The sequence below is a fragment of the Haliaeetus albicilla genome, chromosome 10 (genome assembly GCF_947461875.1).
Source record: "Haliaeetus albicilla chromosome 10, bHalAlb1.1, whole genome shotgun sequence".
In the NCBI taxonomy this organism is placed as follows: Eukaryota; Metazoa; Chordata; class Aves; order Accipitriformes; family Accipitridae; genus Haliaeetus; species Haliaeetus albicilla.
This window is the reverse complement of record NC_091492.1, coordinates 37590763-37606529: the sequence shown is the minus strand read 5'-3', so window position 1 is coordinate 37606529 and position 15767 is coordinate 37590763. Positions and strand designations below refer to the sequence as shown.

Here is a 15767-nt window from a genome sequence, read left to right as displayed (position 1 = left end):
CCGCGCAGCCACAGGGCCCCATCCTGTCCCATCCCGCGCGGAGCAGCTCCGGCGTGTGTCTGGGCTGGGGGAGAGACCGCAGGGCTGCCCCTGCCTTGGGGCTCAACCAGCTCCCGCTGCTGGGACTGGGGTGCAGGCAGCAGTGCAGGCAGCAGTGCAGGCAGCAGTGCAGGCAGCAGCGAGCGCCTGTGTGTCTATATGGGTATGGATGGCGGTGACAGAAAGACGGTTCCTCCTCGGTTGCTATTTCCAGCGGATGAAGTCACCGGGCTGCAGCGCCTGAGCTCAGCGGAGGGTGAGTCAGTGCCGGCCCTGCCGAGGTGCCGTGCGCGGCCCCCGCGGCCCCCGCCATGCCCCACGCTAACGTGGCAGTGCTGCCGTGCACGACGACCGAGCTCAGCGGGGTTCAGGCTTTGCAGCAAAGTGGTGTCAGGCCCCCCAGCCCCACTGCGGCTTCACTGCAGGATGCCCCCCGGGCTCGGCTTTCCCCCCACGGTCCCACTGCCACCAGCTCCAGGCAGCACCAAGGAGCTGCTTTTCAGAGCCATCTCAGCATTTGTCCCAAAAGGCCACATGTCCCTACAGTGGGAACGTCCCTCCCGGCACCGCGGGGTGCCCCAGCCCGCGGTCACAATGTGCTTTTTGTTTAAAAATCCCTATGCACGCTTTCAAACACGCTCTCGGCTGCGAACAGCCGTGTTGTGGCCGTCGGGCCCAACGCAGCACTGCAGGTCACCAGCTACCACTGCTTCCCGATGAAGGCATCCAGCGTGGGACACACACGCTGCGGTCGGCCACAAGACTGCACGGCCACGACTGCTGCTCGCTGGGCACCAGCAGCCACGGCTGGAGCCTCCCAAAACCCGCCTGGGCTGCCCAAAGGATGTGTGGGAGGTGGGGGCTGTGGGAGTGGGGAAGGGACTGAGCTGCCACAGCTTTCACGCCAGCAGGGCTGCTGACACTGGGAGCCCCTCTCCTCTCCTCTCCAATCCACCCGTCGAGCTCCTTTTGCTTTTTTAGAGGTCCCGAGAAGCAAACCCGTTGCTGGCGGCTTGTGCCAGATGGGTGAGCTAAAGCAATGCACGGGATGAGCGGGTGGCTGCACGGCAGGGCAGGAGGGCGCGATGCCGCCCCGTTGTCCCCCCCCCACTACTGCAGCCTGCTCACAGCCTTGCACTGCAGCGGGGATCCCGGTCCCTGTGGGTGGCAGGAATGGGGACACCCAGGTCGAAGCTGATGGGGTTGGATGTCGCTGCCATGAAGGTGGGTGTCCCGGAGCGGAGGAGCTGTGCTCCCCAAGCTCTGAGCGCAGCCTCGGCTCCAGTCCCTTCTCTGCAGTCACAGCACAGGGTGGTTAAATCCTCCGCCACGCCAAATACGCTTTCCGAAGAAAGAGAGGAAGCGAGAAATCCCCAGCTGCGCTGTGCGGTGTAAACCATTGCCGGCCAGGGCAGGCAGCTGCCCGCCTCCTTCCTGTGCAGTCCGATTTAGTTTGTTTGCCTCTTCCAAAGCAAACAGTGTTGAAACTTGGAGGGGGGTGTTTGGCAATCCCCTCCCTTGCTTATAAAAGCTGCTTCCTGGCACAAGGTTTCTGGCATCCTGTTCCTTCCAAACACCACTGGTGAGGGGTGGTGGGGGGATCCCAGAAATATTTGATACTTATAATCCAGTGTCCGAGCGCTAGGTTTATCTGCCAGCTGCTCCTACCAGCTGCAGGGTGGTCGTGGCCACGGACATGCCTGCAGCTCCGCCACCGGCAGAGGGGACCGACGTTGCCCATGCCGGGGTCACCTGTGCCCGGCGGGGGGGTTGTGAGAGCCCTGTGCCCCCACCGATGCTGTGCCCGCCTGGCTGCGTGTGCAACAGCGTGGAGCCAGCGGCACTGACCCTCCGGCACCCATCGGCTCCAGTGTGCTCGGCCTCCCCCTTCCTTTGAAGTGCTTGGCCTTGACTTGGCTGCATTTAGCACTTCAGCCCTTCACTGCTTTGGCTTAAGCCCTGGTTGTGGTACAGGCATCTGCCACCCGCATTTGGGGTGTGGAGACCCCACATTTAGGATTTGGGCAGTGGAGACCAGCCCTCGACGTGCCAGCAGAGACAGTGTTAAACCAACACACTGCTGCTTTTGAACCAAAACCCCGTACTTCTCTGCAAGCCCATCCACACGCAACCATAAAACCTGCAGCTGCCCTAAACTATTTCTCTCTCTCTAAAGACAACCTTTACCTCGCTGTCCTTAAAGCCTCAAGGCCAGTGGCACAAACTGCATCAACCCAGAGCAGATCCCCCTGGCAGCCGCACTACACAGCCATGCCGGACGCGGCATTGCCTCTGCATCTGTCCTATGGGACCACAGGCTCTTCCAAAGGGAATCGGGCAGATGAACAGCAGCTCTTGCTGCTGCTTCTTTCTGCTATTAATTATGCTTTTCCTGCTAGCTGAGGGACGCAAAGCCTCAGCACGCTCCCTTGGTTTCAACAAGATGGCCTTTGGTGCTGACCCGTGTGCCAGGGCAGCAGGGACGCAGCTGCCCCAGAGCCACTGGCGAGCAGCTCACCCCGGGGGGGACAGGCAGCACCTGCAGGAACCCCGCAACGACCTGAGAAGTGGATTTTTGTTTTCTGCTGGAAGTTTTGCAGCCAGTGAGGGGGGATGTCGACTACTGCCCTTGAACCGAAGCTGCGTTGAAGCTCAGATCATGGAGACTGGGACAAAGCCAAGGGGACCAAAGGGGCACAAATGCCCCCTTGCCTGGGTAAGGAAGCGAGTGCTCATCCTGGCCTCTCACCCTGAGGTTTCTGGGGCCAAGTGGGGTTGGAAAATGCAGAAACGGAGCTCAGCAGCCCCAGCAGAGGCTGGGGTCAGTAGGTCTGTATTGGAGCCAACACACAGACTCATGCCACCCCATGGGCCACAGGGACAGGCACAGTCCTGTGGCAGGGGCACACAGAAGCACTAAGCGTTGAGAAACCTCTGCAAAAAACTGCCACGAATTGGCCAGGAAGGACCCAGAGAGCAAAATGGATCTCTTCAAGTATTTGGTCCCCCTCTGCAAGGTTCCCAAGGACGCCTGTGCAAGGTGGAGGCACCAGCACGGGTGGCTGCCTGGGGACAGGGACGTGCCACCTCTGTGATGTGCCCTACGGGGTTCCCAAACCTGTGAGGCGAGGAGTGCCCCAGGAGGCAGTCCCGGGTGCTTCTCACCTCTCTGCTTTAGCTCCTTCGCCCCACGGGTATGGCAGCCGCCTCAAGGGTCTGGTAGCTGCAACTCACATGCCAGGCTCTGTTGAGGAGTCCTGGCACAGCCAGCAGCCCTTCCTGTCCCCATCCCCATCCTACCCACCATCACAGGCTCCTCCAGGTTGTCTCTGTCCGTTCCTCTCTACTCGTGCTCTGCTCTGCTTCTGGTACCAACGGCATCCCAACAGCAGCCGGTCCAGGGCCCAAACATCTTCCACGTGCCCACCATTCAGGGTCAAGAGAACACGACAGACAAATCCTGGAGCAGTACCTGGTAGAGGTACGTTCCGTGTGGTTTTTAATTCACAGTAAGAAGTAGTAAATGTAGCACAGATGGGAAGTGAGCCAAGCCGTGCTGGACTGAACTCCGCATGCACCTCTCTGCTCCACCCCAGTGAGCCCCTTGCCCATACGGCTGAGGGTGGTTTGGGCTCTGGGGAATGGTCATTGCCTAGTCCCTTTCTTGAAAGGAGCTGGAGGGAGAAGCAGAATTTTCTTGGAGACCTTGAAACACAGTTTGACTACTCACAATTCATGGCCCCACATGAGATGGGTACCTCTATGATCTACCACGTGATGCTGAAGCAGAGCCATTGCTTGTATGAGCTCTCGCTTCCAAGAAGAGTGGGCTGTAGCAATTCCAGCCAGTGGGAAACAGGCAAAATTAAACTGAACAACAATATTTTGGGCTTTTTCTCTTGGTAAATATGGAAACAGAGTTGCAGCTATTTAGCTGGAAAACCATTCATTTAGTGCTGTTTCCCACACAGACAATACAATGGTCCTTGAGGGGCCAGGCTGAATTCATGCCAAAAAAAGCAAAGGTGAAGAACTGAGTCTCCCGCAAGCCCCACGTCTTTGTGCGGCTGTATGGTCACAGCTGCCAGCCCCACCACATGCCACCACCTTCTTGAGGGTGTTTTGTGCTCGTGGTGTTCCCTGCTACAGTGCCAGATCTCAGGAAACGATGAATTTACTGGTCACCCAGTGCCTCTGCCTTTCAGCAAAATGACCCAGGTATGGAGCAATGCAAAGTAAGAGAGTGCTGGTATTATTCTAGCCAAGGCCAGACAAAAACTATTTCAGCCTCTGGTTAAAATCCTACTTTTTCTCTCTAAGCACATTTACTGGAAAAGCGTCAAAGCCAAAGAATGTAAAAATGTGCTTACAAATAGCACAGTGGTTCCCAGGAGTGAGTTTCTGTAGTAAGGCTGCACAACTCCTGCCTATCCCTCCAGACATGGCAGGAGCTGCTTTGGGTATTCCTCTTAACACACCACCCTTGCTGGAGAACCAAGTGATGAAAGGGGCAGAAAAGGTTTCAGCAAAGCCTCCTTTCTCCCCTTTCCTGACTCAGGTAGTGGAAAGTTTGCACGTCACCCTGCAAAGAGCCAGCTTTTGTAAAAACAAGGGCTACACCACACTGTCTTGCTCTCTGGGCACCCACCTCGTGCCCCTGTCAATATGGCTCAACATTTTCCCTCATCTTTTAGAGAAGAGCTTGTGTCACATCGCCCCTGTAGATTCTGCTGATCAGAAGAAAAGCTGAAGTTAAAAAAAATTGACCAAGTATGCAAAAGTACAGGTGTGGGAGGGAGCAGAGAGGTGGGAATTCAGAACAAAAATTTGCTGCAGGGTCTGGCTGCCTGGGCACCGACGTGCTCGCTGCCCTGCAGAGGCTCTCGGTACAAACCCCAGCCCAGCTGCTGACTCAGCACACAGCCTCAGCCAAACCGCTCGACCTCCACGCACCGTTGCAGCACCCTGGGGACGAGCCAGAGCCAGCATCTCCCAGCTTGGGTCCCACCAACAACAGCAGGGAGCACCGGCAGACCAGCCCGAATTCAGGTCGAGCGGTGAACGGAGGTTGAAGAGCTTCATCCCTGCTTAGAGCAAAACTAAAAGGGTTACGCTCAGCCCTTCCTAGAAGCCAGGAAATTGCTCTTTCTTTTGTGTTTGATGTTATGGTGGGAAATTGTAACAAAACGGGCAGCACAAAGGCAGTGCTTGGAAGGGCAGCAGTCCTGTCTGCACTTTGCACGGGAGTGGTCCTTCATGGGCTGCAGTGAGCTCTGCCAAAAAACAAGTAGAAAGGGAAAGCGCGTAGTTATCTCTGCAGCCTGCTGCCTCGAAAGGAAACTGTCCCTTACATCAATCTGTAACAAGGACTCTTGCTGAAACAGGAGTCCTTGCCACACCTCTGTTGCCTTCCTTGTAATCGAAAGCTCCTTTCTTTCATAATAATCTCCATTTTAATCAAGTACAAAAAAACATTTTACTCTCATGGATTTCATTAAACTGCCCATTTCAGCTCAAGCAACACTGAACTTGACGACTCAAAATGTGCTGTAGTAGAAGTTAGGTAGAAGGGATCAATAACAATTTATCAGGAAAAGGCCAATCCAGGAGAAGCAAGAGGTTTCAATAAACACAAGAAACTCAGCTTGAGGAAAGTACCATCATATCCCCTGTTCCAGGAATCAAACACGTTCTTTCAAACTTACACGCTGCAAAATGCTGCAAAACAAAAACCCCCTATTATTCTTTCAAACTAGTTTGAACTTCCTATGATATAACAAAGATGTAATCATATCCGCAAAGATCCCAGAGTTCCTTATGAGCATCTTAAAAAGTAGGAATGAATCATTTCCTTCTATGACAATCAACTTTGTAATACCATGATCTTGGAAATGACAGTTGAAGAGTCAAAGGCAAGCACTCAAAAGAAAATAAAATCATTTAATGCAAAACATTTTACCAAAAGTTTTTACAGCAATTTCATATAAATGGAGTCTTCTCTTAAAATGTGAAACCACCAATATAAATGTATTGTTACAAAGCTGATTACAAAACTATCTCCTCAGCCACACAGAGAGGTAGGAAGGGTATTTCTGTCATCTGAAAACACCCAAGATGAACTGAAAAGTAATGTTCAGGATCTACCCTGCTACATCTAAGTGATGGTAACACACTTAAGTTTTTGGATTAAAACTTCACAGGCTGATATATCTCTACCTCATAAGGCCTTTACTAAGCTTCCTAATAATTTGTAGGTATGCAACAGAAATATCCGAGACGCCTGTCAGCTATATTATATGGTTTTACCTAATGATGGGAGGACTGATGTCAGGGCAGTCTACAGTGTGTGTTCCCCGGCAAAGAGCAGGCTTTAGGGACGGTTAAAAAAAAAAAAAAGTTGTTTCTATTCCTGCTCAGTTGCTCCTGGCTGTCGTTTCCGGCAACCCAAGGGCAGGTTTGAGCTGGTGTGTCCTGGCCCATCTGGCTGCCCAGTGGCTCAGGGAAGGCCAGCCACTGGGAGGAACAAGTGGTGCAGCCACTCCAGCCTCCTTATCTAGATTTGCTGCTTCTCAGGCTGTCAGAGACTTAAACGGGTACAGAGAGAGCTCATTTTGGAGCAGTCAGTCCAGCCAGGAGGCAGGCTCGCAATGAGCAAGAGACAGAATTGGTCCTTGTTGAGAACTAGCAAAAGGCAGCTGGAAGGGAAGGGCAGGACAGGCTGGAGCCCTCTCCTCCCCTCCGGAAAGCGCTACAGCAGCACAGGCGCTTCCCCACCACATTAATTCATTCCTTCATTTGGCAGAGTTGGCTTGTCTGGAAACGATTACCTGTAAAAGGAGCTCTTTCACCAATGTAGCTGTTCACTGAAGTAGCGTCCTGTGAGGCTGGGCTCTGCCTGGTCTGCTGCCAGCCAAGCAGAGAAAGGCTCCAGCTAATCCCCAGTGGAGCTGGGCTGCCTGCTCCCCGCTTAGCAAAACAACAACAAAAAGGCCTTCGAGGAAGATGCAGTGGGGGGAACACAGCTCTCTAGAAAACAAAGCCACATTAACCAGCCTTAACAAAGCAACAGTTTTCTTTCCCAGTGGAAGGGCAGGCTGGTGCCTTCCCTCCCCAGGACAGTCTGTCTTTCGGGCTCTTCGGGGACATGTGGGAGGCCGCCTTTTCTTTTTTTTGCTGTGCTGCTCCAGTGCTAGGCTCCCCGTGCTGCTACCAGGAGCTGAAGTCCCCGAAGCCTGTGCTCTTTTTCTCTTTCTTCGCAGCTGTGCTGGTTGAGGGCCCGTCATCTTCCACGCTGCGCTTCCTGGAGCCGAAATGAAAACAACTCTAAGGGACTATTTACTGTTCGGTGGGACCAGGGCAGCTGGATGCCTTTCCTCTCCCAGCAACAGCTATATCGGAGCCAGCCCATCCCTTATCAATTACAGAGGAGTGCAAGCTCCATGCCAGCATGGGGACTGCAGAGGGGGTGGGGATGGGGGCCTTTGGTATACCCAAAAAGAGGGAGAGTGTGTCAGTCTGTGGGGATGGTTTGGGTCAGGCTTTGAACACTTCCAGGAGCGTGTTCAAAACCCAACAAGTTCTCCAGGTCAGAGCTGAAGATTTAACAGCTATACATTTTTAGCAGTAACGATGAGAATGTGAGCCACAAGTTCTCTTCCTGCCTCCTCACCTGCATTTGTGGCAGCATAAGGATTTATGGGGAATTAGGTGTAAAGCAGCTGGGCAAGTTTTTCAGATCCTTTCCTGTTTCCTGAGCACAGCCTGTTGCAGTCGCTGCTGCTATTCACAGCCTCTCTTGAGCAGAGTTTGCAACCCCATGGAAACATTACTCAGCCAGCTCACGTGCTGTGGTTTTATTGACCGATATCAGTAGCTGATAAGGAGAGCCCTGAACCTGCCAAAGGGCTGCTACAGCCCAAACTCCCAGTTTCAAGGCAGGCTGCAATGAGTGAAGGACTAGGAAAGAAAAGTCCTTTCTGTACTACTTGGCCCTTTCCAGAGAGCTGCAAACTCTGCCTGCATTTCTTCTCTAAATACAGTGCGGAATGGCAGCAATTTTAAGCTAAACATAGTATTTTAAGGGACAAGCAATATTTTGTAACTGAAACACTTAACTGACACACCAAACTGACCTACATGGGCTAACATAGTTTTGTTCTCACAGTTATGCAAATGCCTGTAAGTCACGCAGGCACATACAAGCTGATTAAATAGCTGTCCAGATCTGTGGATGCATAAATACATGCCTTTATGCAGCAGACAGACAACAGCATTTTTGCAAATGCTTTTAGAGAAGTCTGAAAAAAATCAAGTGGAAGGCATCTGTTTTAATTTATCCAAAACTCATGCAAAGCTGCCACTCAGGTGGGATTCTGTACTGTCCTTAGGAAAGCAAGCGATGCTGCCAATCCCAACGGTGTACAAAGGGTGTCTGGAAGAGGATACTTTAGGACAAGCCTGTACAACCAGCCAGGCACCCTGGAGCTACTCGCCAGATGCCCTGTGCTCCCACAGCAAGTCTGGGAACCTGCTCCCCTTTCCGGCCATTTCAGTTGTGCTGGTACAACTGTTCATGTGGCTGAACAGGGAACCAGATCAGCAGACTGATAAGGGCTTAAGGCAACTACTTTGTGCAGGGGAGAAGCTGCTAAAAGAGAAACATCTGTGGGACTGTGGCCTTCAGAAATAGCTGCAGAAGAGGAAGAGAATAAAAGATGATGTAGGAAGTGACACAATACAGTTCCTCAAGGACTTCTGAGTTGTGGAAATGTATCCACAGTTCTGAAGTCAGCACACGCTGTTAAAGACCAACTTGGTCACATTCAAGTGCTGAAAGAAAAGCTCAGTTAACTTGTAATCTTGAAAAACTACAGAAGTAGAGGGAACTCTTGACTGTTAGGACTGCATGAAGGTGTCTTTGCAAAGTCTGCTGGTACAAACCAAACACCTGAGCAACGGCACTGGACAGGGTCAGTGTCCAGCAGGAAAGGCAACTAAAACACTCAAAGTTCAGATGGGCAGGGAACTCACGTTGCAGCCATGTTAATGTATTTTCCAATCCCCTGCCGGTAAGTTTTAGGAGTCTGGACCTCTTTCTTCGGTGGGACTGCCTCAGCTTTTGTTTTGGCTGCTTCTTCTTCTAGCTGGACCTTCTCTCTTTCTGCAGCAACCTGTGGGAAGCAGAGAGTGCAATCTGTTGCAAGAGCTAGTCCAGAGTAAGGAGAAAATGCATACAATTGTTTGAAGCTTTAAAGCACTCTAAAACAGCAATCAGCACCACTATGATTACAGGGCAGGCTTTAGGAGACAGACCTCAAGGGCCACTACAAACAGGCTTTCTGCAGCCATTATAACAAAACTCCTCTTTTCCCACCTGCAGCTATCCGTAACTACTGTGGGCATTTGGAAAGGAAGCCATTGTAAGTGTGATGGACTGGGAGCTGTGCCAGACTCAGTTACAAGACCTCTCCGCTGAAAGAGCAGCGATGATCTTGGCACACAAGGCAATGCTGAATGGCAGCTGTTTAATCTTAGCTTGCAACCACATGGGCCAGGGGCTGCCCATGTTCACAGAAAAGGCATTAAGTTACAAAGTTCTCCAGAGAAGAGCTTTGGCCTTTCAAAAAAAACCAACCAACCAACCACCTATGCTCACCTGTGCATCTGCCTCTTCATATGGATCCACAAAAACGGTTGTTGTCTGAATTCGTATTTCCTCCTGGGAGCAGAAGAAGAAGAGCAAATCAATCTGCTGATTAAGATGCACCATCTCCCCCAAGTTTGGCTTTCAGAGAAGCGTCAGTGGAGTGAACCACAGTGCCATGTGAGGCCATATGCGCTCGCTCCCTCCTGCACAGCCCCAGGTGCTTCACACGTACTTTGGGACGGTCTGTTTTTGGGTCACTTTCCACATTCTCCATAGCAGTCAGAGTCTCAAAGCCACCAACCACCCTAAAAGAGGAAGGACACGATTTCCAGCTGTCACAACACACTCAAAATATTCCTGCACCCTTACATCTAATATATCTAATTTATGGCCATTACTCTAGCAGATTTTTAAACCATTGTGTTTGGGGAAGGGGAATCAGCAACTGTATTTGGAATACCTAAGATAATGTCATTCAGTGTGGAAGGTAAGAATTTTTTCTCAAGTCTGGGATTTGAATTTAAAATTAAACAGAACCTGGAGAAGTCAAACACTCAGAGGCAAAGCAAAGCTGTTTGTCCAAAAACTCAGTAGCCACACAAATAAGCAAGATGGAGAATGAGCGACTGTGGACAGCCGTCTGTGCAAGAAGACACAAACCCATTTCAAAATGGGTTCACTTGCTAATGCTACATCCATAAATTTGGAGCTCATCTGTTACTCCCATGAGCTTTGAAAAATAACCTAACAGACTTGGTCAAGAAAGCAAATGTTTTAATTAAATCCTGATTTTTTACTTTTTTTTTTCTAAATTGTATATCAGACCAAAGAGTAATATTAGGAAGAAAGGGAATCATAACTACAGCACTACTGGAGAGCAGTGACAGAGTTGTCCATAATAACACCAATAATGCAGAAAGTGCAGGACTGCTCCGAAAGCACAGCACAACCGTGAGCTTGTGAGGGCTCTGGGAAAGCAGCAGAGCATCAAGTCACAGCCACAAGATAACACTGGGACACTTTTCATTGCAGTTTTTATTTACGAGGATGTTAGATCCCTGGCCTCTCATTTTTCAAGTCAACATACCCAAATACTTGCTTGAAAATGTTTAAGAAAGGCTGAAGGCTTTCTGGCCTGTTGCATGTTCATTTTCAAAAAGTGTGGAACAATGGGAAAGTTCCAGAAAAGGATATTTAGAAAGGATTAATGGGGTGACCCAGATAATTATAAGACTGTCATCCTGGCATCTATCCCAGCAAAATAATGGAATAGCAGAGACAGGACATGATTAAGAGAGAAAGGAAATAAGTAATGGCAATCAACAAGGTTTTGTGGAAAACAGAGTCTGTCAAACAGCCTTCTATCTTTGAGACGACAGATGTGGTTAACAGGGATAACAGTGTCCGTGGAACAGACTTCTGGAAGGCGGCTGATATTTTGATTGAGAAACCAGAATGATATTAAATGAACACAGCACACATTAAATAAAAAATTGGCTGACAGGTGTCAAAATCTAATTTTAAATAGAAACCACTGAGTTTCCAGCAGGGTCCCGCTGGGATCAGATCTTGGTCCCAAGGTATTTAACGCTTTTATCCACATCATCATCCCCAATTAAATTTGAAAACAGCTATACTTAGAAGAGCAGTAAATAAAAATGAAGACAGGCCGTTGATGCTGAGCGATCCAGATCCCTTAGAAAAGCAGGCTGTAGCTGGACAACATCTGTTTTAATAGAGCCAAGCCATGTGGCCAGGAACCAAAAATACAGCCCATATTAATGGCTGTGGGACAATGAGAAGCAGCCATAATTCTCAAAAACACTGCTCCTGGAGCCAGAGGAGTTTGGGGCTGGGAGCTCAGCAGCAAGGGCAGGAGCCAGCCATTGAGGAGCCCATAGGACAGGGCAATCTGAGAGCCAGCAATCCTCCAGCCTTCATGGGTGGCAACTGCTTTGAATGGCAACTGTGGCAACTTTTTGAATCCCCGTGATTGCTGGGATTACTGGGACTCCGGTACCAGCACAAGTAGGCTGTCAAGGGCTGGACAGATGAAATGGAGGAAAATCAAATTAAATGCAACTGGTGGGGGAAAAAAAAAAATCAAACTGGGGAATAGGTAGAGTGTTTTATCACCTAACTCTGCTTTCACATCAAAGAAATAAGCAATACCTCAACCAAAACACACATCATATTCACATTCACCGTTATATACTTCTACTAGGATATCTCACTCTTGCAGGTGTTTCACAGCCAGGCAGCCCTCTCCAGTCCCGGCATGACAGTCTGCCCAGCCAGCACCAGGAGAGGCCCCTGGCTATCACCTGCAATGGTCTCAGCTGATCCAACGGAGAAATACACCATCTACTACCACTCCGCACCACACTATTTACATGCCTCACGCACTCCTCCCAAGAGCCACGTTAACCAAGCGAAACAGGCTGACCACCATGGTTTGAGTGGCAAGTGGGTCCTTCTCATTCGACACCCCTTGAGCTTAGTGCAGCACCACTGCTCCTCACTGCCGCCCCACGGGCTGGGACAGGCACTAAACACGACCAAAAAGACAGACCCCATCACAGAAAATAAAACGATGCAAGTCAGAGAGGGTGCTGCTCAGCACCTGCCCCGAGCAGAGCCATCCTTGCTAACATTTCGTTGCTGCTGCACTGCTCCAAACTTCTCCCCTTTACTGCCCAAGGGCCTGATGATATTCTGTAATCAGGCTGTGACTTTTAAGAACAAATGAAAAACACGTACGCAGGCTAGAACAGCCTCATTCATTTGCAACTGGAAGTATCACACTGGGGAAAGCTGCAGAGGGCTTGAAGACCCTGCATGAACTTTGGAAAGTTCATAAGAAAAACTCAATTTTAAAATCCTCCTCCAGGCCAGTATCAGATTCACTTATAATACTGATGATTAACACACAGCCTAAGATATATTCACTGTATTTTAATTACCCCTAAAGGAAACTTCTGATTTAATATTGGAGGATTTTCTAGCCAACAGCTCCACTCATTATCTGCTCGTATGTTTTCATTTAATTAGGTTCTGATAATTTGAAATAGCCAGATCAGCTATGCACTGGCAATCTCAACTGAGTAATCCCTTAGCCCATAGCTAGACCTCCTACAATATTAGCCCTAATGCATTTTGGCGATGCTCACGAATCTTCAGTTTCTATGCTAATTAAACTTCATTGGGAATACTTTGTCACTTGTACATTTTAAAAGGCTGTGATAGACACGGTATTCACAGGTCATCAGTAAATGACCCAAATAGTCTATTTTGACATGATTATAAAGGGCTAAGGGGGAAGATGACAAAGTTGTTATGCCTGCAGAGCATGTAATTCTCTTTTCTTCCTAGCTTCTTGTCTCTAAAATGGAAAATTGCTTTCTTTTACACCCCTGCATCTCTAACATTTTGCACAGAGAGTATCTCTATGCATATTACAGTGTCAGCACAGTAAGCCCTCAATAGAGGTTTATGTCTTTAGACACTGCCATAATACCAATAAAAAATAAAAAAGAATTTGAATACAAACCAGCAGCAGCTCAGAGAAGAGAGATCTGACCAGAGGAACTGGAAATAATTTACTAGTCACTTTTGTTCAGGGAGCACTTGGAAGCTTTGTCAAGGATCAGGCACAGCTGAGGCTGGTGCTTCATCAGTAAAAATTAAAATCCAAAAAGGACAAGATCCGATTGCAAACATCACCCAGCCAGTAAAAACTGAACTACACACTAATCAGGGCAGTCATGGCTAGATGCTAAAAAATGGAATATTCCAACTTAAGGTCTCAAACCATAAAGGATTTTGCAAACTTTCCACTGATTTGTCTAAGTAGAGAAACGATGTACATGCAGGCTCTCGAAACATTACATGCTGTTATCATCAAATCTCACAATGTTACATTGCAGCACTAAAATCAGTTTGATGAGATACAATGTGTCTTAGCCCATGCACTGGCATCCATTACAGCAATTGCTCCTCACTGAATGAGGAAACCAACACGCCAGAGTAGTTTTGGGAATTCTTTGCCTGGCCCACAACACATATTCTGGGTGTAAGAAGAAAAGCTCAAATACATGTTGCCAAGAAAAAAGCCCATACAAGTTATATGTAGAAAAGACCATCAGATCAGTACATTAAAGCATTAAAAAAAACCCCTCTAAAGAAAGCGCTACTACCTAATATTATTCTAATATTCACTAACTTTGAACAAAAAGAGATAAAATCTGTTCTATGAATAAATATGAGTCTCGGCATAAGGAACTCTGTACATCATTTTCATTAAACCAAAATGCAAACTCTGGAAGTTCAGACTAATACCCCTTTAAACTCTTTACGTGTGCTAAATACATTACACAGTGACAGAGCATACAAGTTAGCCTTTCTCATGCAATCTCACTTGTGCTAAGTTGGGAGCACAGCAGGGAAGGGAAGGCAGAAGGGCAGAAACAAGTTTAACCACTGTTTCTGGCTCTATTCCTTTTATAAGGTGCCACGCATGCTTTGTCCTAAATTGACCAAGTGAGTTTTAAACAGATGTTCAGCTGACATCCTACAGTGGAGAGGATGATACTTTCAAGACACCATTTACATTAGACCAACCAGTGAAACCAAGGGTTTGCTGTGTACTTCCAGTAGACATTGAACAGAGAAATGATGATCTCAACTATATATTTAGCTCAGCATTCCTGAGACAGCTTGTTGTATTTTTAGAGGAGCTTGATAAATGTTGCATTACATTTAAGCATGGACGACAAGGTAGGTACATTTAGGGTTTTTTCTGTTAGCATAGTAATGAAAACAAAAATGTGCCCTTACTCGTGCAATTCTGTTTTCTTGAAAACTAAGCTAAGTTAGCACTGGAAATCTTTGCATTTCAAATTTAGAGATGTTATTCAAAATCTTACTTCCTGTTAAGGCTCCTTTATGCAAACTAGTAACCTTGCTTCATAACCACTGCCAATGTCTTTGCATGAAGTGTAAGTGAAATATCTGGAGCAAGCTCTATCCTTTTGCGATATGTCAATGAAAGTCTTGTTGTACATTAGTTAGTGCTGCTCCCAAAGAAAACTGCAGCTCCCTAGCAGTCTCACAGATATTCACACATGGACTTCCTATTTCTCATATTTTTGTTTAGAAGAATTAGAGGAATTAAGCCTTATGTAATGCTGGGGATGGCAGCGGTCCAAGACGATAAGTTTCCTGGTCAGTAGATGATACAAGAACAATGTCTGGACTTTTTTAAAAAAATGCTTTAAACTAGAAACAGAAACCAGAAAGAAACTTGTTGTTTTGTAAACACATTCTGCCCTCAAGGTTATTTTTATAAAAAGGAGTACATACATTTATATACACACACACAGAGAACAATATATACATGCACAAACACGTACACTCAGAACAGAATGTTTTCTATGTATACACCCCATCTGAAAAGGAGCAAGCAATTTGAACTTGCAACAAGGACATAGTCGAAACATCTCAATCTCTCATAAGGGCTTAATCTAGCAGGCAAGACGCAGTAATGAAGGGTGCTGAAAAAATAAAACAACTTGGAAAAAAGCATTTTGAAACTAGACTCAACAGATGAACCTGGCATGTAAGGACTTCTCTGCTCTGGCACAGGTTCCTCTTCAGAGATCACACAACTGTTTTGGAAATGATAGCAGCCCTCGTGCAGCTCTGACAGCCCAGTCCTCATGTGCTACAGGATACCACAGCCATGGCTTCCACAGGGCGGCCTGGTTTATTTTCCCACCTTGCTCTTCACTCCTATCCTGGTGTCTGGGGAGCAGATTCTGCAGTGCAAAATTAGGTCAGGCTCCCTACACAGATTCAACAACAGAATCAGCTCTTCTGCTATCACACAATTCTGTTCTTCAGATGTACTAAAGCAGAAGAGCAACAAGAACATGAGTTTCCCAGCTTAGAAGCCACTGGGGTTCACTGATTCAAATCATACAGAAAATGCTGCAAGTGGAAACAGACACTGTGCGTTATTTAACTGTACCTGGGTAACTGAATAACACCTGGTAGTTGTTTTATGTAGCTAATTACTTTAGAG

At 48.0% G+C, this 15767-nt stretch overlaps 1 protein-coding gene across 1 annotated transcript in view; it reads right to left on the bottom strand.

Annotated features, from left to right (window-relative positions):
• Positions 1–5959: 5959 nt before the first annotated feature.
• The window catches only part of PPIL2 (peptidylprolyl isomerase like 2), a 74934-nt gene continuing 65126 nt past the window's right edge, over positions 5960–15767 (bottom strand). Inside the window, exons 17-20 of the mRNA XM_069795052.1 lie at positions 9918–9990; positions 9695–9757; positions 9070–9209; positions 5960–7339 (exon numbers count right to left, since the gene is read on the bottom strand). Coding sequence (XP_069651153.1) covers positions 7246–7339; positions 9070–9209; positions 9695–9757; positions 9918–9990 — 370 coding nt within the window. The 3' untranslated portion in view covers positions 5960–7245. The remainder of the gene's footprint in view (positions 7340–9069; positions 9210–9694; positions 9758–9917; positions 9991–15767) is intronic.